The 27,539-nt window shown below is 39.6% G+C and overlaps 2 protein-coding genes across 6 annotated transcripts in view; one reads left to right on the top strand and one right to left on the bottom strand.

Annotated features, from left to right (window-relative positions):
• LOC143282140 (protein FAM81A-like) lies at positions 1 to 24,702 on the bottom strand. Of its 2 annotated transcripts, XM_076587676.1 has the most exons (8): positions 24,621 to 24,674; positions 22,232 to 22,278; positions 20,161 to 20,462; positions 18,984 to 19,163; positions 16,116 to 16,364; positions 12,133 to 12,375; positions 8,430 to 8,540; positions 1 to 7,089 (listed from the first exon to the last, which is right to left on the bottom strand). In XM_076587676.1, the coding sequence occupies exons 3-8, from the start codon at positions 20,368 to 20,370 to the stop codon at positions 6,874 to 6,876; spliced, it is 1,209 nt and encodes a 402-aa protein (XP_076443791.1). In that variant the 5' UTR covers positions 20,371 to 20,462; positions 22,232 to 22,278; positions 24,621 to 24,674; the 3' UTR covers positions 1 to 6,873. The 2 variants fall into 2 exon arrangements, with proteins under 2 accessions (XP_076443791.1, XP_076443790.1); XM_076587675.1 differs by lacking the exon at positions 22,232 to 22,278 and having other exon boundaries at positions 24,621 to 24,702.
• An 83-nt stretch (positions 24,703 to 24,785) lies between these two features.
• The window catches only part of LOC143282139 (ras GTPase-activating-like protein IQGAP1), a 122,922-nt gene continuing 120,168 nt past the window's right edge, over positions 24,786 to 27,539 (top strand). For all 4 annotated transcript variants that reach the window (XM_076587674.1, XM_076587673.1, XM_076587672.1 and 1 more), the window contains exon 1: positions 24,786 to 25,244. In XM_076587674.1, the coding sequence (XP_076443789.1) occupies positions 25,208 to 25,244 (37 nt within the window). In that variant the 5' untranslated portion in view covers positions 24,786 to 25,207. The remainder of the gene's footprint in view (positions 25,245 to 27,539) is intronic.

Here is a 27,539-nt window from a genome sequence, read left to right as displayed (position 1 = left end):
TTTTTGTTTTTTTTAATGAAATAATGCCAAAAAACAAAAAAACATTACACAATACATAAATGTTCACTGTAACATCCGTCTGACCAAATAAAAGGTTGGAAGAAGTTCTAGTCAAGCTTGATTAGACACTCCATAACACCAGACAAGTGTGTTTTCAACATAGTGGTATTTTACCTGGACAGCGCATTCTGAAAAAACAATGAAATCAAGACTGTGTTTAATCAGTCTTTTTTTTTTCATAGCTTACTTTAACAGCCACTTGTTTCAATGAAATCAAGACTGTGTTTAATCAGTCTTTTTTTTTTCATAGCTTACTTTAACAGCCACTTGTTTCAATCTATTCATAAAACAGAACATGAATATTGTTCAGATCTTAATGACAGGTCTGATCAAGGTCTCCACTCACAGACACACTGCAGCTGATGTTGCTGTTATCATTCAGTTTCACCTTGTCAGCACTGGCAACTTGAGTTATCTTATCAAAATTAATAATTTTCCCATGGAAGAGTTGAGACTGATAATGTAAAAAAAAAACAAAAAACAAAAAACAAACCCAGAACAAGTTGTAACTATGGCTCGAAGCTGGGGTTCTTTTTTTCAATGAAAATGGCAGCAGTTCTGGTACTTTCTTGAAACTGTTTGGCTAACTGAAAAGTACTCTTTTATGAGAACAACATTTTGCTTAGACCCAATGTTGAGTAAAATCTCTTTTTTCTTTTTAAATGTACACACTTGTCAAAATGATAGCCAGCTATGAAAGTTTCTAAACAAATAAATCTCCTAAAATACATTTGAAACAACAGTACAATGGTGATCTGTAAACAGAAGCCACACATGACAAGTTCTGCTGTGTTCAATGTACAAATAACAGCTGATAACATTTTCATCTCAACTTGAACATAATAAAGGCAGAAAAATGTATACACAGATAAATAACCGGAAAGTCTTTGTGGTAATACCACTCACAGCGTCTTAGTAAATACATACAATACAAAAGAAGGAGAAGGGTTTACTTAGACAACACATAAAAGCCTATTGATCATAAAAATGGAAGACTGGAAATACTAAAGGTACAGCTGTAATCTAAAGCGAATATTCTCCGTAAACAAGTAAGCTGTAGTATTTACTCTTGGCAGTTGAAGGACAATCATATGTTTCACATTTAACAGTTAAAATATCTAATAAAAATATCTGAGTTAATATACAAACAACTGAGATCTTTTTGTGCTTTGGCAAAGTATGTCCCCTCATGTTGTCATGTATTTTTTTAAATTTCTTTTTTTGTTGTTGTTGTTGTCATAACAGTAGAAAGGTACGCAATTTCCGAAGCACCAAAGAGGAAAACATTTAACACATAAAATACTTAAGATCTTTTTTTTAAGATTTTAGCTAGCAGTTCAGTATCTTCAGAAATTCTGTCTGTCTTTCTATCTGTCTTCAGTCAACCAGTCTGTCAGTCTGTCTCTAACATTTAGCACGCTATGATACCACTAAAATCAATGATTCTGTCAAGCACCATACATACTTCATACATAAGTGGAATATGTAATCAAGCTGCCATTCTTTCTTCACACTGCATTTTAAGGAACCTGTGCTGATCACTTTCACTTTTAATGTTTAATAATGATGATAATAACAAAATAATGTTTATGCTTATCAAATTCACTTTTAATGTTTTACAATAATGATAATTTATGCTTATCAAATTCACTTTTAATGTTTTATAATAATGATAATAATAAAATAATGCTTATGCTTATCAAATTCGCTTTTAATGTTTAATGATAATAATAGAAATAATGTTTATTTATAATGTGCTCTATCTTCCTTAGCACACAGGCAGAGTGCTGAGAATAAACGTAAATAAGGGGGGAAAGTTTACAAACTTGTGACACATGTAGTTGTACTGATACCTTGAAAATATGTAAAAAAATGGAATGAATGTGTTTTCTGAACAAAAAGTGAACCATAATTTCAGAAGAACTTCAATTGCTATATCAGTTCACTCCCCCAACCCCATCCATCACCCGGGAAGAAAGAATTTGTTGTTGTTATTATCTTTTATAAATTACCTCCTACATGTTTTACAAGAACATTAATACACAGAGGCATATATGTAAAGATGCATTCACAACACATATATGAAAATGCATTACACAACAACGACAACTAATCGGATATAAAATAGACTTTATGAAACTATATACATGACTTGAATGACATGATGTTTAAGAATCTGGTACACAGTGACTCTACTCAGATATATAAAAAATGGTACAAAAGCAAGCTTAAATGAATATAACTATGAAACTTGTTAACATAAGTAAAAGATGACCAATGGCTTAACTTGATTTCACATCATTTGGCTCATTACAGAATTTAACAGTAACTCAGACATTAACCTTGATTTTATACAATGTAAATCCATTTATGAATTTCTCTAAATCCACCTATTACTTCTTTTTTTAAAGTTGAAAAGACACGTAACAAGTTATTCTCCTTGTAACTATCATCTGCAATTGATAGGCTGACTAAATGTGCAATGTTCTTTGAAAACTGTTTATTCAAGTGTTGCTGTTGACTGAAGTATAATGGGATCTTAGGAGCTTGATTCTGATGATTTCAATCAGATTTCTTTCACAATCAGATATTGTATAAAAGGTCAGCATTATTATCAACCAAGTGGCTAATTCACAGAAGATATGTTTGACCATGAAACTGCCATCGGAGTCAAAATGCAGCACTTCCTCATGCTAGCTGACTATGTAAACAATTTCTTTATTTGCTATTATATTCCTCATTTCTGAACTTTTTCTCATGCTACGCTCATGAACAAAATAAAGAAAAATGAAAAACAGAACAGTAGTTGATTTTCACTCCTTTTCATAGCACAGAGCTTCTGTTCTTACAGCTGTTTATAGGCTGGTGGCAAAAATGTTGCATGGGTGCTAATCCATGCTGCCACAGCACTATAACATGGCACTAAAGGGGTTAAATTCAAACATTCCATTCAATTCCAATTCATTGAGATCATGTGGCAACCTCAGGCCAGCAGTGTAGAACAACTAAGGTGGTGGGTAAAGGGTGGAGATTTTTACGATCTCCCAGGTCAACGTATGTGCAGACCTGCTAGTGCCTGAACCCCCTTCGTGTGTAATATGCAAGCAGAAGATCAAATACGCACGTTAAAGATCCTGTAATCCATGTCAGCGTTCGGTGGGTTATGGAAACAAGAACATTTCCAGCATGCACTCCCCCGAAAGCGGAGTATGGCTGCCTATATCGTGGGGTAAAAACGGTCATACACGTAAAAGCCCACTCGTGTGCATACGAGTGAACGTGGGAGTTGCAGCCCACGAATGCAGAAGAAGAAGAAGAACAACAACAACAACTAAGGTGATATCCAGAATTTTTCTATGACAAATTCCACATCATTTTCAACCTAAGTTAATGCATGTAGTCAATCAGAACAGATACATTCAATGTGTCCTTTATCATTCCTTTTTACATGTTCTCATTGTGGAATGCAGATGATATGAAACTGTTAACTTACAAAATGCCAATTTTTGTGCAAAACAAAATTACATGCCAAAAATCATTATATGTCCCATCAAACAGAGGAATCATAAATGCATTGCATTCAAACAAAACAAACTCGACATGTTGCTACAACTACAACCAGGCGCAAAGCATCAAATACAAAATAGAATCGCAATAATAAAAGCACATAAAATCATACAAGGCAATGATAAAAGAGATCACAATCACAGCTTTCGCATCAGTCCCCCCCCTTTATTCAACACTGAACTGTCGTTTGTGATTGCACTCGTATAACAGCAACAGTTTAGACTGCTCCTCCTCTCTTTTCTTTCCAGATATTTTCAGCCTGTCAGTTTCTTTAACCCCTTGACTACTGCTGATAAGTGTGCCTGTCAGTGAAGGGCTGTTGCTTGAGATTACAGGTCAGGATGTCAGTCACATTTCTATATTTGGACATCTTCCTCTTTGGGTGGCATTTCTTTTCTCCTTTTTTTTCCCCCCAGTATATCAAAACTATAAATCAAAAGTACACAAGAAAATGTGAATAGTTCTGGCAGTTCCAATTCATGCCACACTGTTTTCATTTCAGCAAGGTACATACAGCAGTTAGGGGGTTAACCCACAGAATGCTTTCACCAAATAACATGTATCAGACAGGACATGCTTGCTGAGTGCACCAAACTGCATGTTGTGCAGTGCTCGCTTATCAAATTTCACACTTGAAAAAAAAAACGTGCTTGAAGAGGAAAAAAACAACTAGTGATACCCAACCTTAATGAGGATCAGTTGTACATCTATTCCTTATCTCTGTGCAGGACTGAGGCCACAGTTTTACAATTTCAAAATTATCACCATCATATACACCATTACCAGAGGGCAGGTGATGATGATGAGTTTTACAGCTGGCAACGAAACGTTAGAGAAACCGAATATTGAATATCTGTGCATGGATCATGTGTGTGATTCCTGTAACTGTCTGCGTATTTTCTGCACGACACGTAACAACAGCAACGTTCTTCCCATTTCATATCCATCACACACACAAATATATATGTAAACTGTTCAGCTTTCTTAATAATTATGCTATTTCACAGAGACAGTGCAATATACCACAAAGGTGGAGCCACAATTTTGATTGTGTTTTTTTACGTTACACCAAATTCAACAACACAAGGCAAGACTCCTGAACACATCCAAACCAGGAATGACTTAATCAAACACGAGTACACAGTCAGAAACAAAAGAACAGAAGCAGAATTTGAGGGATTGTTTGCTGAACACCTATACAAGACTACAAATGAAAATGGACAGAGGATAATAAAATGAGGGTCAGGGAAGAAACTGAAGGGTCAGAAAGAAACAATCAAGAGCTGAAAAAAAACTTGATGTATGGGCTCTTGCACACACACACACACACACACACACACATTCTCACACACACACACACACACACACACACAAACACATTCTCACACACGCGCACACACACACACACACACACACACACACACAAACACATTCTCACACATGCACACACACAACCACACACACAACCACATTCACATGCATGCATGCAAACACACAGAGGATACGTCCTCATGCCTTTAATTTGCACCTGTCAGAAAACAGAGCTGTACTTCAAAGTTTTCGAGAACCCTTTACCCTCCCTGTCACAACTTCGTTCTTTGTTTCCTTGCTTTTTTGTTTGTTTGCTGATACTTTTTCTCCATCGTTTTCTTACACGCCACCCTGACAAAGTCGCTGAGAATAAGGGCCACCTGACTCACACATGTATTATATTTGTGGTGGATGAACTCAATTTCTCTATGATCCATTGGCTGAAAGTATGAACTATTCCACCTACAATGTGTAAAAGAAGTGAGAGAAAGTTGGGGGAAAAGCTGTAAGGTGCTCTTCCACTCCTAACTGACTGCAGAAGATTGGGGGAAAAGCTGTAAGGTGCTCTTCCACTCCTAACTGACTGCAGAAGATTGGGGGAAAAGCTGTAAGGTGCTCTTCCACTCCTAACTGACTGCAGAAGATTGGGGGAAAAGCTGTAAGGTGCTCTTCCACTCCTAACTGACTGCAGAAGATTGGGGGAAAAGCTGTAAGGTGCTCTTCCACTCCTAACTGACTGCAGAAGATTGCGGGAAAAGCTGTAAGGTGCTCTTCCACTCCTAACTGACTGCAGAAGATTGCGGGAAAAGCTGTAAGGTGCTCTTCCACTCCTAACTGACTGCAGAAGATTGGGGGAAAAGCTGTAAGGTGCTCTTCCACTCCTAACTGACTGCAGAAGATTGCGGGAAAAGCTGTAAGGTGCTCTTCCACTCCTAACTGACTGCAGAAGATGAAAAACAAATGATGAGGAACTGTCATTTGTAGCATAGGGATTAAACCTGAACGCTTTTATAACTAAGTTCAGCAAAGATGTCAGATGCATATGTGGAGAACATATATCTAGCAACCATATAATATTCGAATGTCAGAATCTAAAATGTTTTTTGCCAGACTTCACCAAAAGTTCTTTTGAATGTGTTATTAACAATTCCAATATGTTATTTGCTGTGGCAGAAGGTTGGCAGCGTAGTCCAATAGGACATTTGTTATAGTTGTTTGATGTTGGCGTTTATAACGTTTCCATTTTCCCTAGCTTTATCTCTCCCTATTCACCCTCCACACATACACACACTTTTGCCCCCCACCCCCCTCCCACAACCCCTACGGTTTTTTTGTTTGTTGGTTGTTTTTTTTTGTCATCTAATATCACTTCAAGTGGAAAGACGTTAAACTGAAGACGAACGATTAAACCTAATCCTGCATAATCACTTTTCAAAATGCAAAAGAAGGAACAACTGTGATGTGAAGTGATTGTGACATAAGCAGTATATATTTCTATTTGTGTTCTTTCTTTCCCCCAAGTCCATCTTTTTTTATTTCTTTTGTTTTCATGCTTATTTTTTTGGTGCATTTGTTTCTCTGTGTGCGTACGTGAGCCTGCGTGCATGTGTGCATGCGTGCGCGCGTATGTGTGTGTGTGTGTGCATGCATGCACACACATGTGTTTGTATCTCTGTATGTTCATTTGTATCTGTCCATGCATGCACGTGCATATGATGTACCTGCACATGTACATCATCGTGTTCTTTGCAAGATGGCTGACAATTCTCTGTTCACCACCATATCAACTCATGCCTGCATGCATGTTTGCTTTCTTTCTGTCTTAAAAAAAAGAAAAAAAAAAAAGAAAAGAGACAGACATCAACTGGTGATGACCATGACCACAAACACCTACTCCACCACCACAACCATCACTGCCACCACCCCAGTTCCCCCTCACACCAGCACCACCATCTTACGGATCTGCCCGATCTCCTTCTTCAGCTGGTCCTCCAGCAGCTTGCGCTTGCCCTCCATGACAGTCTTGACGTTGCTGATGCTCTCGTGCACAGTGGCAAAGCCCTCACGACACTCGCGCTTCAGCTTGCCCACCTCCTCCGCATTCCGCTTGATGTTGCTGTCCAGCTTGGCCACCAGCTTGGTCTCCAGGTGCTGTCGGACATACAGAGACGTGGTGCACATGTGTACTGTTGTCTAATCATCATCGACGGGTGCAATAGCCGAGTGGTTAAAGCGTTGGACTGTCAATCTGAGGGTCCCGGGTTCGAATCACGGTGACGGCGCCTGGTGGGTAAAGGGTGGAGATTTTTCCGATCTCCCAGGTCAACATATGTGCAGACCTGCTAGTGCCTGAACCCCCTTTGTGTGTATATGCAAGCAGAAGATCAAATATGCACGTTAAAGATCCTGTAATCCATGTCAGCGTTCGGTGGGTTATGGAAACAAGAACATACCCAGCATGCACACCCCCGAAAACGGAGTATGGCTGCCTACATGGCGGGGTAAAAACGGTCACACACGTAAAAGCCCACTCATGTGCATACGAGTGAACGCAGAAGAAGAAGAAGTCCAATCATCATCATCATCATCATGTTGGGTGTTTTTCATGTGTTCAGAGCCTCCTTTGCACAAGGATACGCTTTGGGGACTTTCACATGGGATAGGAATCAGAATCAGAATCATCATCATGGATGTTTATGATGTGTTCAACCTCCTTAGTACAATGATGCACTTTGGTGACTTTCACGTAGGATAAGAATACAATAATGATAATAATATTAATAATAATAATAATAGTGGTAGTAATAGCAGTGGTAGTAACAGTGTTGTTGTAGTACTCCTACTACTACCACTAACTACTGCTAACAACAACATCAACAGCAAAAATAATAACAATGTGTATTTACAATGTGTATCTACAATGTGCTCTACCTCCTTAGCAAAGGGATGCACTCTGCAGACACACACACACACACACACACACACACACACACACACACACACACACACAAGCACAACACTACACACACACACACACACAAAACACACACACACACACACACACACACACACACCACTACACACACAACACTACAAACACACACACACACAGAGACACACACACACACACACTCCCACACACACAACACTACACACACAACACTACAAACACACACACACACACACACACACAAACACAAACACACACACACACACACACAGACACACACACACACACACACACACACACTCCACACACACAACACTACACACACAACACACACACACACACACACACACACACACTCCCACACACACAACACTACACACACAACACTACAAACACACACACACAACACACACACACACACACACACACACACACACAACACACACACACACACACACACACACACACACACACACACTATCCAACTATAATTCTACAAAAAGGAAAAAAAAAAAAACAAAAAAAAAACCAACCCACTCACAGTCTGCACATCAGCGATATGATTGCGGGATTCTGCCAGCTGTTCCTCCAGTTTGATGATCCGTGCCTCCAGCCCGTAATTCATGTCATCCACCCGCTTCTCCAGCTTTTCCTGGCCACAAGAAGGAAGGTGGTTGCATGGTTAAGATGCTACGGCGGTTCTGCTCCTTGTGACAGAATGGTTAAGATGCTATGGCGGTTCTGCTCCTCGTGGCAGAATGGTTAAGATGCTACAGCGGTTCTGTTCCTGATGGCAGAATGGTTAAGATGCTATGGCGGTTCTGCTCCTTGTGGCAGAATGGTTAAGATGCTACAGCGGTTCTGCTCCTTGTGGCAGAATGGTTAAGATGCGATGGCGGTTCTGCTCCTCGTAGCAGAATGGTTAAGATGCTATGGCAGTTCTGCTCCTCGTGGCAGAATGGTTAAGATGCTATGGCGGTTCTACTCCTCATGGCAGAATAGTTAAGATGCTACAGCGGTTCTACTCCTCATGGCAGAATGGTTAAGATGCTATGGCGGTTCTGCTCCTCTTAGCAGAATGGTTAAGATGCTATGGCAGTTCTACTCCTCATGGCAGAATGGTTAAGATGCTATGGCGGTTCTGCTCCTCGTGGCAGAATGGTTAACATGCTATGGCGGTTCTGCTCCTTGTGGCAGAATGGTTAAGATGCTACAGCGGTTCTGCTTCTTGTGGCAGAATGGTTAAGATGCTATGGTGGTTCTGCTCCTTGTGGCAGAATGGTTAAGATGCTATTGTGGTTCTGCTCCTTGTGGCAGAATGGTTAAGATGCTACAGCGGTTCTGTTCCTGATGGCAGAATGGTTAAGATGCTATGGCGGTTCTGCTCCTTGTGACAGAATGGTTAAGATGCTATGGCGGTTCTGCTCCTCGTGGCAGAATGGTTAAGATGCTACAGCGGTTCTGTTCCTGATGGCAGAATGGTTAAGATGCTATGGTGGTTCTGCTTCTTGTGGCAGAATGGTTAACATGCTACAGCGGTTCTGCTCCTCGTGGCAGAATGGTTAACATGCTACAGCGGTTCTGCTCCTCGTGGCAGAATGGTTAAGATGCTACAGCGGTTCTGCTCCTTGTGGCAGAATGGTTAAGATGCGATGGCGGTTCTGCTCCTCGTAGCAGAATGGTTAAGATGCTATGGTGGTTCTGCTCCTCGTGGCAGAATGGTTAAGATGCTATGGCAGTTCTGCTCCTTGTGGCAGAATGGTTAAGACGCTTTTTTGTATTTTTATCACAACAGATTTCTCTGCATGAAATTCGGGCTGCTCTCCCAAGGGATAGCGCGTCACTACATCACAGCACCACCCTTTTTTTTCCTTTCTTTTTTTTTTTGTATTTTTTCCTGCGTGCAGTGTTATTTGTTTTTCCTATCGCAGTGGATTTTTCTACACAATTTTGCCAGGAACAACCCTTTTGTTGCCGTGAGTTCTTTTACATGCGCGAAGTGCATGCTGCACACGGGACCTCGGTTTATCGTCTCATCCGAATGACCAGCGTCCAGACCACCACTCAAGGTCTAGTGGAGGGGGAGAAAATATCGGCGGCTGAGCCGTGATTCGAACCAGCGCTCTCAGATTCTCTCGCTTCCTAGGCGGACGCGTTACCTCTCGGCCATCACTTCACATCCACTTATCTGTGAATGCAGTGAGGTTCTGGGTTCGATTCCTTGCCTCGCCCTGTCCTCCAAAATGTGACTGGAGAATCAAGCTAACCAGATGAGATGATAGACTGAGGTCCCTAATACAGCATGCACTTAGCGCACTGAAAACAAGACCCATGGCAACATAAGTGTTTTTGTCTGGCAAATTTTTGACTCACTTGTGTAAACAAAGTGAGTCTATGTTTTAACCCGGTGTTCGGTTGTCTGTGTGTGTGTGTGTGTCCGTGTGTCTGTGTGTCTGTGTGTCCGTGGTAAACTTTAACATTGACATTTTCTCTGCAAATACTTTGCCAGTTGACACCAAATTTGGCATAAAAATAGGAAAAATTCAGTTCTTTCCAGTCATCTTGTTTAAAACAATATTGCACCTCTGGGATGGGCACAAAAAAAAATTAAAAAAAGAAGCCTAATTATATGCAAACTGCATTTACTGTTATATTTATATTTTTTGTATTCTCTAAACTTGGCACTTTGATCTGATATTCTGACCCAGCAACAAGAGTAGTCATTGTTATCATTTTTTTGTTCAAACAGGAACTTCTTTTGCTCAGCATGGAAGTTTTATTTATTTTGCAAACGTTTTTGGTGCAGATAGTAGAAAAGGGAAATTACTCTGTAATTAATGCTAGGGGACTAAATTTCCTTTTAACTGATCTTTCTCATCTTAAACATTACATTTTGAAATTATACTCAATACATAAAAAGCTTAGATTTTTTTTTGATTTTTTAAAGTGTATCACACTCTTGTTTTTAGAACAAATCCACTCTGATAGGTACACACAAATACATAAGCATGCACTCATGGCCTGACCAGCCCACTGGGCTGTACTGCTAGTCAGGCATCTTCCTAGCAGATGTGGGAATATCGTATATGGATTTGTCTTGGTTTGGTCTTCTTCTTCTGCGTTCACTCGTATGCACACGAGTGGGCTTTTACGTGTATGACCGTTTTTACCCCGCCATGTAGGCAGCCATACTCCGTTTTTTTTGGGGGGTGCATGCTGGGTATGTTCTTGTTTCCATAACCCACCGAATGCTGACATGGATTACAGGATCTTTAACGTGCGTATTTGATCTTCTGCTTGCATATACACACACGAAGGGGGTTCAGGCACTAGCAGGTCTGCACATATGTTGACCTGGGAGATCGTAAAAATCTCCACCCTTCACCCACCAGGCGCCGTCACCGTGATTCGAACCCGGGACCCTCAGATTGACAGTCTAACACGTTAACCACTCGGCTATTGCGCCCGTCGTCTTGGTTTGGTCAAAGCACATTTTACATATCTATTCACTTGCAATTCAAATGTACGGTTTCACATTATCTATCACTTAAAGCATCCTATATCTTTGCAACCGCTGTTTCACACGAAATAGTACATAGATACAAACCACAACTCTTACATGTCTGTATGACTGTGCATGTGTGTGTAACTGCATTTCAGTTTCAGTTTCAGTAGCTCAAGGAGGCGTCACTGCATTCGGGCAAAACCATATACGCTACACCACATCTGCCAAGCAGATGCCTGACCAGCAGCGTAACCCAACGCGCTTAGTCAGGCCTTGAGAAAAAAAAAAGGGGGAATAAATAATAGATAAGCTTACATAAATTTTAAAAAAAAACCCAAAAAACCCCCTATAATATAGAAAAAGGTAGTAGTAATAATAATAATTTAAAAAATAATAATAATAACAAAATAAAATAAAAAATAAATAAATGTAACTAAATAAATAAATAAATGTGTAACTGAAACCTGATTGAATGACATAAGAAAAGAATGACGAATGCCCAAATGGCAGCTGTCAGTCAACTCTACCCAGGTAAGTAGCCTGCAAAATGACTCCATGTATGTAAAGCGCCTAGAGCTTGGTCTCCAACTGAGGACAGGCAGTATGTAAGTACTCATATCATCATCAAAATGCTCATGCATGTAAAAAAAACCCACTCCTGTACATGAGTGAATGTGTGTTGCAGCCAACAAACGAAGAAGAAGAAGAAGATATCATCACCACTCTTCTGACCACTCACAAGCAAGAGTTCCTTGGAAGCCCCACTCTTCTCGATCATGGCCAGGAGGCGCTGCTCCGAGCGCTCCCTCTCCGAGTCCATGGTGGTCTGCAGCGAGGTCATCATGTTCTTGACGTCGTCCACCATCTGTCGCGACTTGGCGTCCATCATGGACATCTGGGTGTTGGTGTCCCCCTCAAGGTGGGTCAGCTTCATGCGGCTCTCTCCTGAATTGCGCTCCACTTGGTTGTTGATGGCGATCAGCTGGGAGAAAAAAAACGATGAAAAAAACACCTTTGAAAACATTAATAATGAAATACATCACAGGTTTTATTCCAGGGAGGGCTTTTGCTTGGATAGAAATTTGCAGAAAGAAGTGCCTTCCAGGTGGATTAGTTTCATGCAACTCTCTCCAGCATTGCGCTCCACTAGGTTGTTGATGGCGATCAGCTGGGAAAAAAACAAAAACAAACACTTTTAAAAACATGAAATGAAATACATCACAGGTTTTATTCCAGGGACTTTTGTTTGGACAGAAATTTGCAGAAAACAAAACCCCCCAAAACCACCTGAAGGTCATTATAAACTGAAATACATCACAGGTTTTATTCCAGGGGCTTTTGCTTGGATAGAAATTTGCAGAAAACAGTGCCTTCCAGCTTCATGTGGCTCTATCCGGCATTGCGCTCCAACTGGTTGTTGATGGTGATCAGTTTGGGAGAAAAACAACAAAATAAAAAAAACAAGGTCAGTATGAAATGAAACAGATCAGAGGTTTATGGCGATCAGCTGGAAAAAAACAACAACCCAAAACCACCCCAAGGTCATTATAAACTGAAATACATCACAGGTTTTATTCTGGAGGCTTTTGCTTTGATAGAAATTCGCAGAAAACGGTGCCTTCCAGCTTCATGCGACTCTCTCTGGAACTGTGCTCCACTTGGTTGCTGATGGCGATCAGCTGGGAAAAAAAACACAACAAAACTTTAAAAAAACATCATGAAATGAAATACATCCCAAGTTTTATTCTGGAGGCTTTTGTTTGGATAGAAATTTGCAGAAAACAGTGCCTTCCAGCTTCATGCAACTCTCTCTTGAACTGCGCTCCACTTGGTTGTTGATGGCGATCAGCTGGGAAAAAAAACACAACAAAACTTTAAAAAAACATCATGAAATGAAATACATCCCAAGTTTTATTCTGGAGGCTTTTGCTTTGATAGAAATTCGCAGAAAACGGTGCCTTCCAGCTTGATGTGACTCTCTCTGGAACTGTGCTCCACTTGGTTGTTGATGGCGATCAGCTGGGAAAAAAAACACAACAACAAAACTTTAAAAAACATCATGAAATGAAATACATCACAGGTTTTATCCCAGGGGCTTTTGCTTGGATAGAAATTTGCAGAAAACAGTGCCTTCCAGCTTCATGCAACTCTCTCTTGAATTGCGCTCCGCTTAGTTGTTTATGGAGATCAGCTGGGGGGAAAACAAACGAAAAAAAACAAACTCCAAGGTCATTATGAAATGAAATACATCACAGGCTTTTTGCACTCCATGTGGTTGTTGATGGCAATCAGCTGGGGAAAAGAACAAACAAAAAAACTATGGTCATTATGAAATGAAATATATCACAGGGGCTTTTGCTTGGATTGGAATTGGAGAACACAGCGCCCTCCAGTTGAGTCAACTTCATGCGACTCTTTCCGGAATTACGCGCTAGCTACTATTGATGGCGATCAGTTGAAAAAAAAATTTTAAAAAAACAAAAAACAAGGTCAGTATGAAATGCTATACACCACAGGTTTCATTCCTGGGGATTTTGTTTGGATAGGAATTTGCTGATTAGAAAACAGTCCCTGAGGAATAAAAAGTTTGCTGTCATTGGTGAGGTTTACTGCAACGTTGTTGGTTGTTTTTTTTTTGTTTTGTTTTTTTCTTTGTTTGTTTGTTTTTTGGTTTTTTTCTTTTAAAGATTTTTTTTCACAATGGCACAACAATTTTGCTGTTGTTATTGATTATTACTGAATTGTTTTTCATATGTTCTTTTCTTTTAAAGGTTCAATATTTGGTTTAATACTTGTTATACATCTTATTCACAGAGTACAAAATTCCTCTTTTTGGAGGAAGTAAGTATGGCAATATGCCCGTATTCTTATTGCATTCTTCTGAGTATAAAATAAAAAAATCACAATTCCTTTTTCTTGAATATTTAATATTTGTGCATTTTTCAATACCTTTCCTCATATCTGTTATACCTGACTGTATGTTGTTCAATGCTCTTCAACATGTACCCGTCACTTCTAGTACCATTTTTCCCTTCTGTTGAATATCTTTAGTTACATCAGTCACACCTGTTTACCTGTACTTCACTGCCCTTCAGATTAGATCCATAAACCCTGTTAGCCTGTTACTTATGTTTTTTTTTCACTACACCTATCACACAGTTTCACATGTTGCTTAGTGCCCTCAGGAATGTCTCTATTACTCCTACTGACCTGCTATTTCTGTGCCTTTCATCACAACTGTCCGCTCCTATAGCTAAACGCACCTTTCATCATATTAACCCTTTTGCTGCCAGGAAAATAAGATTTAAGTGAAATCTATTTGCCAGGGTTTTTTCCACAAAAAACGGGTATAAATTTTCCAAAAATTCTGTGCTCTTTGTTATTGGAGAAAGACCCATAAAAGTATATATTTTCTGAAAGGTAAATGAATAAAGAATACAAAACACATGCTGTTTTCCCATTTTATATATTTTTAGTGACATGCTGTTGTTTTGAAATCAGTGTTTTGTTTTTTGTCACATTTTGAACTTGTTCATTACAAACATTAGTCAGGTAATTTGCACAAAAACATCATATTTTCTGGACAAATGGATATCTACAAACACAAAATCATACTAGAACAACCACAATATATATATATATATATATATATATATTTTTAAGAGATAGATACACAATACATTGTGACTTCTCCAAGTGATAAGATGGATGTGAGGCCACGCCCCCTCAGTCTCCACCCCCCACTCCTCCTCAACCCTCTCACACGGTCACTTGATTCAGTTCTCATCAGACCGCGTTGGCTGCATGCCAAGAATATCGCTCTGCTGCTAATTCGGTCATCTGTCGTCTGCTAACATCTGTACAGCCAGCATCACTCACTGACAGTCGCATCTTGGCCACTCTCTTGATTACTCCCTTTATTTTCTATCAGATCGTCCTATAAATGTTCATCTCTATCTTCTCCTTCGAATTTACGCTTCAATTCTTTCTGAGCATCAGCTAAAGAAAGAAATCATGGTTGATTTATTTCGTCACGATCGCATGTCTTGAGCACGGCGTCAGTCCGACATTTTGTTGAGCGAGCGAGGAGAGAAGTCAGGCAAACACTTGGACAGTGACCCAACCAAAACGTTCAAATAAAGGACTGCTTCATGACCGTAGATGGGGTTTCTAGCTATGAATAGAATCTAGAGAGATTCCCCAGGCTAAAGCTACCACTATTTTTGCCAAGGAAGTGAATGCAAACCAGGGAAAAGTCAGAATATTTTGATGACGAGTTATCTCGTCATGCAGGCAGCGAAGCATACATGCTTGCCATGACGAGTTATCTCGTCATGCAGGCAGCCTAGGGGTTAACTATTACACCCCCGTTCACCAGTTGTTTGACTGTCACACCTGAGCTAAATACCTTTCATCACATTAATTACCATATCCCCTTTCACTTGTTGTTCACATGTCACACCTGTAGCTAAACACCTTTCATCATTTATCAATTTCCACACCCCCATTCACCTGTTGTTTGCCTGTCACACCTGTAGCTAAACACCTTTCATCATTTATCAATTACCACACCCCTGATCACCTGTTGTTTGCCTGTCACACCTGTAGCTAAACACCTTTCATCATTTATCAATTACCACACCCCTGTTCACCTGTTGTTCACCTGTCGCACCTGTAGCTAAACACCTTTCATCATTTATTAATCACCGCACTCGGGTTCACCTGTTGTTCAATGCCGTTGATCCTGTCCATGATGCGGTTGGACACCTCCTGCTGCTGGTGGTTCAGCTGCCGGATGGAGTCGAAGCAGGACCTGACGTCGGTGCCCAGCTTGGAGATGGCGGAGTCGCAGCGCACGATGCGACCCTTGAGGTCGGTGAGGGTGGCCACATGGTGCACCTCAAGGTTCTTCACTGCGTTGTTGGTCCCCACGTGGGCGCTGTCGCGAGCCTTGATGGATTCTTCAATCGCCTGAAAGGGACGCACAATGCTGGTTACACTCTCACTGAGTATGACATGCACCTCTAGGTTCTTCACCACATTGTTGGTCCACACATGAGCGCTGTCACAAGCCTTGAGCGACCTGAAAGTGACATAATGTCAGTTATACTCTCACTGAATATGGTCAGACAAAATATGATATGCACTGCCAGGTTCTTCACAGCATTGTTGATCCCCACATGAGTGTTGTCGCCAGCCTTGGTGGACTCCTCTTTGCCTGAAAGTGACACAATGTCTGTGATACTCTCACTGAATATGGTCAGATTAAATATGATATGCACCTCTTCACCGTGTTGTTGGTCCCCACGTGAGCGCTGTCGCCAGCCTTGATCAGCAATGTAAGTTACACTCTCACTGAATATGACAGGATACTGTATCGACTACATGTACACAGACTACAGCCTCAAATATACGGCTATAATCTATGCCTGCATAGTTGATACAGGATCAGTTAGATCCACATTGCATGCAACATGTATGGTGCATGGCTGAGTAGATTCACTTCAATGTGGTCAAAGCATTAAAAATCAAGCCTACATGGATGGCCTGAAAAAAAAAGACAGTGTTAGTTATTCAATTCAGTTCAGGTCAGCTTTATCATAACAGAAAATTTTATTAAGTGAAACAAAAATAAATGAACGGTTCGAGCATCCTTCTTTGATTATTGTATACAAAGCAAATAAAAAAATTAATGAATAAAATCATAAATAACAAGAGAGGCAAGGCCTTCAAGACTCACTTGTGATACACTTTAAAAAAATCCAAGCTTTTTATGTATTGAGTATAATTTCAAAATGTAATGTTTAAGATGAGAAAGATCAGTTTAAAGCAAATTAAGTCCCCTAGCATTAATTACAGAGTAATTTCCCCTTTTTACTATCTGCACCAAAACGTTTGCAAAATAAATAAAACTTCCATGCTTAGCAAAAGAAGTTCCTGTTTGAACAAAAAATGATAATAATGACTGCTCTTGTTGTTGTGTCAGAATATCAGATCAAAGTGCCAAGTTTAGAGAATACAAAAAATATAAATATAACAGTAAATGCAGTTTGCATATAATTAGGCTTCTTTTTTTCTTTTCTTTTTTTGTGCCCATCCCAGAGGTGCAATATTGTTTTAAACAAGATTACTGGAAAGAACTGAATTTTTCCTATTTTTATGCCTAATTTGGTGTCAACTGACAAAGTATTTGCAGAGAAAATGTCAATGTTAAAGTTTACCATGGACACACACACACACACACACACACACACACACACACAGACAACCGAACACCGGGTTAAAACACAGACTCACTTTGTTTACACAAGTGAGTCAAAAACCATACACACTTCCTTGATTACTATCATTTGCATTTCAATAATCATACAATAGGAAAATATTCACACTGAATATGATACATTTATAATCCATGTCTGTATGGTCGATACAGTATCGGTCAAATCCACATTTCATTCAATATGTATGATGCATAGTTGTGTCTATTTGCTTCACGGCGGTCAAAGCAGTATGGTTCAATACCTGCCTATTCAAATCATTATCACTACACAGTCATATATCTACAATAACACGTCTCAAAGATCTGTTTTAATTTCTTTAAAAAAAACACACTGTCATTCCATACCTCAACTCTCTTTCTTCTTCTTCTTCTTCTTCTGCGTTCGTGGGCTTCAGCCCCCGCGTTTACTCGTATATATGCGAGTGGGCTTTTTACGTGTATGACTGTTTTTACCCCGCCATGTAGGAAGCCATACTCCGCTTTTGGGGGTGTGCATGCTGGGTATGTTCTTGTTTCCATAACCCACCGAACGCTGACATGGATTACAGGATCTTTAACGTGCGTATTTGATCTTATGCTTGCGTATACACACGAAGGGGGTTCAGGCACTGGCAGGTCTGCACATATGTTGACCTGGGAGATCGTAAAAATCTCCACCCTTTACCCACCAGGCGCCATCACCGTGATTCGAACCCGGGACCCTCAGATCGAAAGTCCAACGCTTTAACCATTCGGCTATGGCGCCCGTCAACTCTCTTTCTAATACTGACAGACAGTAAAACTTCCTTTGGGTTATGACACAGTAGACAAGGGTCAAACAAACATCAACAAGGGAAAACCCTTACTGAGATTACTCGACAGACCATGTATATTATGCATTATCAATATAACAGACTGAAATCTCTTTATTTGAGAACATATGTTTATTACTCTTGTTTAATCAAGTAATCCGCGTGTGTGGGGTGGGTGGGGGTGGGGGTAGGGGTGGTGCAGGTGTGTGCTGATTATCTGGCTGCAGTTTTCTGCAATTTATCTTTAGTCTTATCTTATCTGTCTATTATAATCAATCTTCAGTATAGTAGGCTATGTTTATAATTATATTCCAATAATGTTTCTTAATTCTTTCTGTTTTTACATTAAGAATACTAGTTATTACCTGTAGTGTGTGGATGTATGTATGAAATGGTGTATGTGATATTTTTTTTACATTTGCATCTTAACTATTCTGCCACCTTCCTCCCTCACCTTCCTCCAATCAGACAGTCAACAACAATCCACGCACATTACACGCGGCCAAAAAGTCAACTGACCGAAATATCTCCATTCAGACGGTTGACGACAGCAGTGATGGTGCGGATGTGTTCCTGCAGCAGACCTCGTGCCTGCTTCTCCTCGTTCCAGGTGCCATGAGCGAAGTTGAGGCTATCGATCACGTCCTCCTTGATCTTGAAGGCACGGTCAATCAGTCCTTGTGTGGTGCGCTCTTGAGCCTGATGGGAATGGAATGTGAAATCGCTGCCGTGATCGTTTGTATGCTGCCTGTTGTTCTGTCCTGATTTTGTTTGGAATGTTGACTGAATACTAACTGGTAGGTAATGATGGTGTGTGTGTGTGTGTGTGTGTGTGTGTGTATGTGCTTGCGCGCGCGCGTGCGTGCGTGCGTGTGTGTGTGTGTGTGTGTGTGTGTGTCCAGGTTTGTTTTAATGTTGACAGAATACTAACTGTTAGGTGATGATGATGGTATGTGTGTGTGTGTGTGTGTGTGTGTGTGTGTGTGTGAGTGTGAGTGAGAGAGGGTGAGAGAGTGTTTGTGTGTGTGTGTGTCCAGGTTTGTTTTGAATGTTGACTTAACTGGTAGGAGGTGATGATGGTGTGTGTGTGTGTGTGTGTGTGCGCGCGCGTGTGCATGCATTATGTTTGTGTGTGTGTGTCTATGTGTCTGTATGTATGTGTCTGTGTGTGTGTATGAATGTATATCAAATGTGTGCAGTGGATGCATGTATGAGCAGGTATGCATATATTTTATAAATGTGTGTGATTGCAAGCAAATGTGTGTGCATGTGTGTATGGATTGCAAGCATATGTGCATTTGTGTGTGTGTGTGTGTGTGTGTGTGTGTGTGTGTGTGTGTGTGTGTGTGTGTGTGTGTGTGTGTGTGTGTGTGTGTGAGCAAGTATATGTATGCATGGGTGCACGTGTTTGTCTAGAGAGAGAACAAGAAAATCAGTGAGAGTGACAGAAAGACAAAGAAGAGATGCGGAGAATGTCTATACAAGAATGCATGCACACATACAAACACACACACATATATAATTATATATATATACACACACACACACACCACATACACATTAAAAAAAAAACCCATACATTACACCCATCCTTCCTCCCACAAACACCCCCACACACACCCACACCCACACCCACAAAACACACACAAACAACAACATCCGCCTGCCCCACCCCAACCCCCACCAACACACATACATTTAGACGCTCCTCCAGGACATCAATGCGGTTGGGAATGTCAGAGCTGACGACCGGCACTATTTCCTGAACGGTGTGATCTTCTCTGTGACTGACTACCGGTGGCAAAGTTCGGGGGCCTCCCACCGCAATAGCATTGTACTCGTGAGTCGTGTCCCATGGTGGGTTCACAACATACCCCTGGTTTCGACCACGTCGTTGCAAACTCATTTAGACTGTGGAAACTTGTAGTCTCAGCTCACACTCAACAAAACTCCAAGATGCTGGGGACTGGACCGGCCAATCTCTGTTAGAATTTCCACCTGAAAATAATCAGAGTGATCACCATTTCAACAGTGTTAAACGGATAACAAAAAAACAAAAAACAAAAAAAAACTGTAACAACTGTGTAAGAGAGCAATTTTGATTTCAGCTTGCAAGACAACAGGCAACACTTTGAGACAATGCAAAAACAACAATAAATTCACAAATGTGCAAAGTTATGAAAACATTAACTCCCGATCAAAATGACACTGCAATAAGTTGAATAACACTTTCAGCAAAATGCATATTTACATATATATATATATATATATATATACATACACACACACACACACATATGTAAGTGTGTGTGTGTGTGTGTGTGTGTGTGTGTGTGTGTGTGTGTGTGTGTGTGTGTGTGTGTGTGTGTGTAATCAGCAAATCAAAGTCTATCCACAATTTACACTGCATCGCAAAAACAAGCACATGAATAAACGCAAGCATAGCAAGAAATGTAATATAAAATGCAAAACTGACTGTATATACATATATGTAAAATTTTTGCTGTTCATTTTACCTGTTAGACCACAAAAATAACTATTTCCCAGCTGAAAACCACTGCTCCACAAATGGAGTCTTTCCACTATGGAGCACAGACTTGCACTAACCCACCACAATCCTGCCTCAGTCACTGACGCTGTGCTTCTAAATTATTGAGCGGTTTCTGAGGCTCTCGCTCACTTGCCAAGCACGCAGTGATACTTTCTGCCCTGAATATTGAAAGACCTCAGAAACAATATCCGCCCCCATGCTGCCTGCCCGGGGAAAAGGCAGTATTGAATTTCCTCACCCGCTCAAAGTTTTTCTGTTGTTTCTTTTCGGAAGTCTGTAAACCTGTCGTGTCAATATAGTGACAGCAATGAAAACAGCAGGCTATTGATTATCTTTTGAAGATGGTTATTGATCATCACCTGCAGCAAGTTCAATCGAAGCAGTCAGCAATTCCCTGTGGGGACATTCCACTCATCATCAACACATATTATCAACTGAAAAGAAACAACAACCGGTTATATAAAACTAAAGGAAGCAGACAGGCAAAGTAAAAACGATGTCAAATTTACATTTTCCCTGGCTAACAACCTTAAGAAAACTAATATTGTATGTCACATACATGCATTCATGTGCGTGCCCCCCCCCACCCCGTCCCCCCTACGCCGCCCCCTAACCCTCCCCCTACCACACAACCAGTGGCAGAAAATAAGAAAGGAGATCATGGTGATCTGATTGTCAATATCCCTATGGAAACTGCTGTTTGATGCAAAAATGTGAGGTAAATGGAACTGCGAGTTAACTTCACTCATCATTTTGTTCAACAGAATACATTAAAATAAACTAAAACCACAAAATATTTTGGACAAGAATATACAAATTTACTCACCAAAACCACATCATTCTCCATAAATAATTTTTTTTTTAAATTGAAAAAAAGAAAGTAATATCAATAACCAACTGATCCTTTACCAAGGATTTTGTTAAGTTTCCTCTAACCGAAAGGGTGAAAAACAAGATGAGAAAAATCATGTAATACCTGACATCATGGTTCTTAAAGATAAATGAACATTTAGCTCATGAATAACAATCTGAGCACATATTTTTGTACAGATACAGAGAACAACTCCCACATGAAAAACAAATTATTTTCACAAAACTGAGCTGTCATGATAACATGTTTTAATATTTTCATAGTGAATCTGATTATGTACATCACCAGAACATGTTCTATGACATGTTTAATCATACTAATATCAATCATGTTTCATTATCTCACCTGTTTGTATGTATGCAATTCACAGTCAGTAAAACTGTACTTGTTTTCTGTTTGTTTAAAAAAAAACACAAAAAAACACTTAAAAAATGAAACTTATATTTATTATTTTTGAATAATTCCATGTTAAAACACTTTAGATCTGTCCACATAACATGTGTGTCAAGTCAAGTCAAGATTTCATATCATGATGGTAAATTGTGTGTGTGTGTGTGTGTGTGTGTGTGTGTGTGTGTGTGTGTGTGTGTGTATGTGTATGTGTGTGTGTGTGTGTGTGTGTGTGTGTGTGTGTGCCTGTGTCTGTATATCTGTGTGTGTCTGTGTGACTGTGTGTGTCTGTGTCTGTGGGTGGGTGGGTGGGTGGGTGTGTAAGCTAATGTGTGGCTGAATTGTACATCAAATTTAGAAGCAGATATACGAAATAAAAATAAAAATGAAGGATGGGAGAAGGTATACAGGAGAGGGGGTGAGAAGATATTCTGATAATAAATCATAATTATCTCAAACATCTCTACAACAGTATAGAGCATGTTACAATAATGGCAACAGTAAAACAAACAAAAAGGATCAAGCAAAGGAAGATACAAACTGGATATTTCTAAAACTGTGTAATCAAAATATGTTTTTTTCAAAATATCTTCAATGCACAAAGTGGTATTTGATGGAAACAAGCCAGTGAGTTTTTAAAAGACCAAATGTATTGTTCTTGGACACTGAACAAGAATGACAGACAAATTGTATGTTTTTTTGTTTTTTTTCAAAACTGTGTTCATCTGCATTTATATGCCACTGCATGTGTATGTGTGTGTGCGTGTGTGTGTGTGCATGCATGCATGTGTGTGTGTGTATGTGGGGGGGGGGGGGGGGGTCTCTCTCTGTGTATTTATGAGTGAGTGTGTGCAAGCCTGTGTACCATCTGTACATGCATAAATGCATGAGTCATATGATTGTATATTGTATGTTTGTGACAGCCCATATCTGTATGTTTCAGACTGTGTGAGTGAATAAAAATATATGTTTATGTGCGTGTTTGTCAGTGTATTTGTGAATACATAATATCAAAAGAATATATAAGCACAGTTTCTTCTGGCTGAGATATGTACAGAAAGAAAAGTTTCACAGCTGGTTAGTGACGCCCCCCCCCCCCCCCGCCCCCCCCTCCCACACACACACATATATATATATATATATATATATATATACATATACATATCTATTATTACATGTGTGTACATATGTATATATATATATGTGTATATATATATATATATATATATATATATATATATATGTGTGTGTGTGTGTGTGTGTGTGTCTGTGTGGTGTGTGTGTGTGTGTGTGTGAGGTGTGTGTGTGTGTTTGTGTGTGCCTTCATACATGTTACCCATCTCATACACTATATTCACAAAATCATCTAACAGTATTATGTGGCTACTGTTTTCATTATATTTTCATGATCACTCAAAAATCAAACAGAATATTTAGAACTCATTTGATAACTAATTTAACCATCATTCAGAAGTCTAGTACTATAGGAGTTGGACTCTTGTCACCTAAATAAATGCTTTAAAAGCTATTAAGCCACACTTTACTTCTTTAGTATCTTCAGTATCCTAGGTTCTGGCCAGACACCATCAAATTCTTTCCTTCTAAGGTGGTTTTTTTTTGTTGTTGTTGTCGTTTTTGTTTTGTTTTATTTTGTGTTTTGTTTTGTTTTGTTTTCATTATTGATAAGTTGGGTTTTTTCTTCTTGTGTTAAACTTACAGCCTTGAAAAAGCCTGATATGAGAAACAGTTTCGCAATGTCAATGTGCAATACAAATGGGATGAATGACTGGCAAACCTAGTTGTATGTTACAATATGCATCTGTAGAAATATGTGTGTGTGTGTGTGTGTGTGTGTTTGTGTGTGTAACAGTACTCTCTCTCTCTCTCTCTTTCTGTGTGTGTGTGTGTGTGTGTGTGTGTGTGTGTGTGTGTGTGTGTGTGTGTGTGTGTGTGTTCGCCTGTGCGTGCGTGCGTAAGTTCTAAGTATGTATTCTTTATGTGGTGCAAGTTCCGAGTTAAATACTGCGAGCGAAAAATGAAAGAAACCATGTAGTTGTAAGGAAAATGTATTCTGTAAATATCTGCTTTCGCTCCATTGCCTCATACAATACAACAGAAATACCTATAGATCAAGAATACGATCGAAAATGTTGATCACTGCCGGTCAATACTAAATTGTGATGAAAATTGAAAAGAAAAAAAAAATCAATCCAAACTTAATTTGTTCTAAAGTTTGTTTCGAAATATTTCTTGAGATCAAAAACACCTGAGAGAAAAAAAAGATTTCGCCAGTGAATATTTTTGATTGCCACCACCGTGAAGTTATACAGCAAGACCTCCTCACCTGAGACAAATGAGAGCAAACTTCTGAAACTTCGTTCAACAAGTTGCTACAAATCAATCCGTCGCCATTAGTAAACAAACTTCGATTCCTCGCATCTCGCGCAATTTGTCGAGACTTTGGAGAGGTCAGGAAAGGTTACGTGCATTTACCCACAGTTCCCGCGAATTCGTTCAAACCAACCCATCCCTCGAGGCGCCTCATTCAAGCCGAGAGAGAAACCACTCGGGTTAACAGGTTGTTATGCTTCGACTGAAATGGCTGTGACGTGACTCTTACAACAACATTTTCTTTGTATGAGGAGTATCTGTCCTGTGGATAATTTACCTGCTACACCAGCCCTTACTCTTGAATCGGGGTTTTGTTACATGCGTGTTAGGGTGTGAAGGACACACATCAGAGTCGTCTGCTACAGTTCTTGTTGACAACGAGTTGACAGTGGTCGTCAGCTGCCGTTTGCCACTGTTACGGCGGTTGAGTGTGTGCTTCAGTGAACCTTGCCGTGTCGGATTTGCGTTCGCGCAGCTGGGACAGATTATCCGCTTGTGCTTCGTTGATTCACATAGGATTAATAAACGTACTTTGTCAAAATGGAAACATCAGCTGAAAACAAGCCGCACTACAGAAGTGAGTTTCGTTTGCTGATTTGGCTAATGAATCCGGGGGTGGGTGGGAGGGGTGATGATGATGCACAGAAATATGATTATTCTAGCTCATAAAATGGTTTTGGGTGTACTTTAATTTGGTTTTATATTTGAAGTTCAATTTATTAGTGTTAGTGCTAATTCTAGACGTTTAATTTGGTTTGGTGTTTTTTGTTGTTGTTTTGTTTGTGGGCGTGGGTGTTTCATTGAACCTCCGTCAATTTGATGAAATTCATCATATTACGTTTATGTATAAATTGAAAGGCGCCTCCGATTTTTTTCTGCCAGTTCTGGCTGTTTATCATATTTTTTCCCAGTCTGCTAATATCAAGTGACCTGGTGTGACAACCAGTAAGTAATGTGTGTGTGTGTGTGTGTGTGTGTGTGTGTGTGTGTGTGTGTGTGCGTGCGTGCGTGCGTGTGTGCGTGCGCGGGCGCGCGCGCGCGTGTATGTGTGGTTTTTCTCTTTAAATGTAGTTTTTTTATCACTGTATTGGGATGGTTACATAATTATTATAATGCAACTATTGAAAGCATTAAAAGAAGGGAAATTTCAAATGCATTTGATCAACATTTTGCATTTGCAGTTCATCAGTTTTAGCAGCAATGCATGAGTGACTTACCTGAATAATATTGCATTATTTGCAGTTGAATTTTCCATCTAGATATTTCATTCTCAGTTCATACTCATCCCATACTCTTGTCCTGCCACCCTCCTCATCCCCGCTTTCTCTAACATGAAAAAAATGTTACAGTCAGTGAAACTATGTTACACTTATTCACATGAATTCACAAATGAATGTGAACATGGATTGCATGTGATGTATGTGTTTCACTGTTTGTCAAGGTATGTATATGTACATAGTCAGGGTTTAGGCTTTGTGTCAGTCATCGGTCATTGATGCATACAATTTTGAAATTACTCATCGATGTGGTAGCCAGTCAGTTGCTTATTACTTTTTGTAATATTGTTCATGCTCAAAAGGCTTTTTTAGATTTCTCACTTTCTGCAAAATAAATATTTTAAAACTCCAAAATAATATTAATATATATAAAATCTTCACTGTTGTGCCGCTGAAAGCAGCAGTCTAATGTCGGGGAAGATAGAAATTAATGAGCATTCTGAGCAGTTGCAACTCATCATCTGTAGAGTTTGAATCTAAGAGATTTCTTCAACGTTTGTGGGCAACTTTTCACTTTGACTTCACTGATGTTATGCAAGAGTGTGGTCCTTTACAGTAAATTTGAGACCCATTCAATATACATTTATTCAAGCGCATTTATACATGTAGCACCGTTTTAGTTTCATCACTTAAGCAGTCATATTGTGTTTTTGGATTATGTTGGTGTTTCCATAACCCAACGTACACATATATTACTTGCATAGATCTATATTTATAACATAATCTGTAAACTGCATTTGATCTTCTTGTTCTTCACTTTCTTCACAAAAAAAACCAAACAGAATTAACAGGTCCTCACACTGCGCTAGAGTAGTACTTTTGGAAATAGATATTTTGCAACTGTTAAGATTTGGAGATTTGGATTTCCATAAAGCAGAGGAAAGTGTCCCAAAACATGTTATTAGTCTGACACAATTGGACCTATGTCTTTCAGCTCTACTACTTTGATTTTGTTTCTACCTTTTCCTTCACATGAATTGGACCATAATCATGATGATGTGGACATTTACTATCCCAGCATGAATCAGTGTTTCAGCATTGCAGAATAAAGTTTAGTTATGACTGTGTTCTTTCCTGTGTTCATTGTGGTACTGGTAGCAACATTAGCACATAGTCTCTATCTCTCTCTCTCTCTCTCACTCTCTCCACACACACACACACACACACCCACACACACACACACACACACACACACACACACACACACTTAGAAAGTTATGTCATTTCATATACCAGTGGGTTGATGGACAAAGTACAAATTCAGTTACAGACTTTGGGCATGTGGGGTGGCTCAATGAGGGCACTGCAGGCCAGAAAAGGGGTTGTTTTCCTGACTCATTGATTTTGAAAATGACCTAATGATTTTATGGTGAACCAGTCAAATGACTCATGCCATGGTGTCCTGAACAAAACCTTAATTCTGCATAGTTGTCTTTGTTTTTTAGACTGTTGGTCCACTTTTTTGTATTTGAATATTTCATTTGAAATGGAACATTGAAAATCATCAAAGCTTTTACATGTTTCATCACATAATAACTTCATGTTCAAGATAATGAATTCAAATAAATCCAAGGGGATGTACTGTATGCTTAGTG

This window comes from Babylonia areolata, chromosome 5, assembly GCF_041734735.1.
Source record: "Babylonia areolata isolate BAREFJ2019XMU chromosome 5, ASM4173473v1, whole genome shotgun sequence".
NCBI lineage: Eukaryota > Metazoa > Mollusca > Gastropoda > Neogastropoda > Buccinidae > Babylonia > Babylonia areolata.
This window is presented reverse-complemented; position numbering and strand designations above follow the sequence as displayed.

Bases quoted from the DNA above. Each gene is read 5' to 3' on its own strand.
- LOC143282140 (XM_076587675.1), bottom strand. From the start codon at position 20,370: ATGAGTTTGCAACGACGTGGTCGAAACCAGGGGTATGTTGTGAACCCA. The intron at 12,376-16,115 runs GTGAACCCGAGT...TTTTTCTCCCAG, and splicing joins TCAACGGCATTGAACAACAG to CTGATCGCCATCAACAACCA. The intron at 7,090-8,429 runs GTGAGTGGGTTG...TATGTCCGACAG, and splicing joins ATATCGCTGATGTGCAGACT to CACCTGGAGACCAAGCTGGT.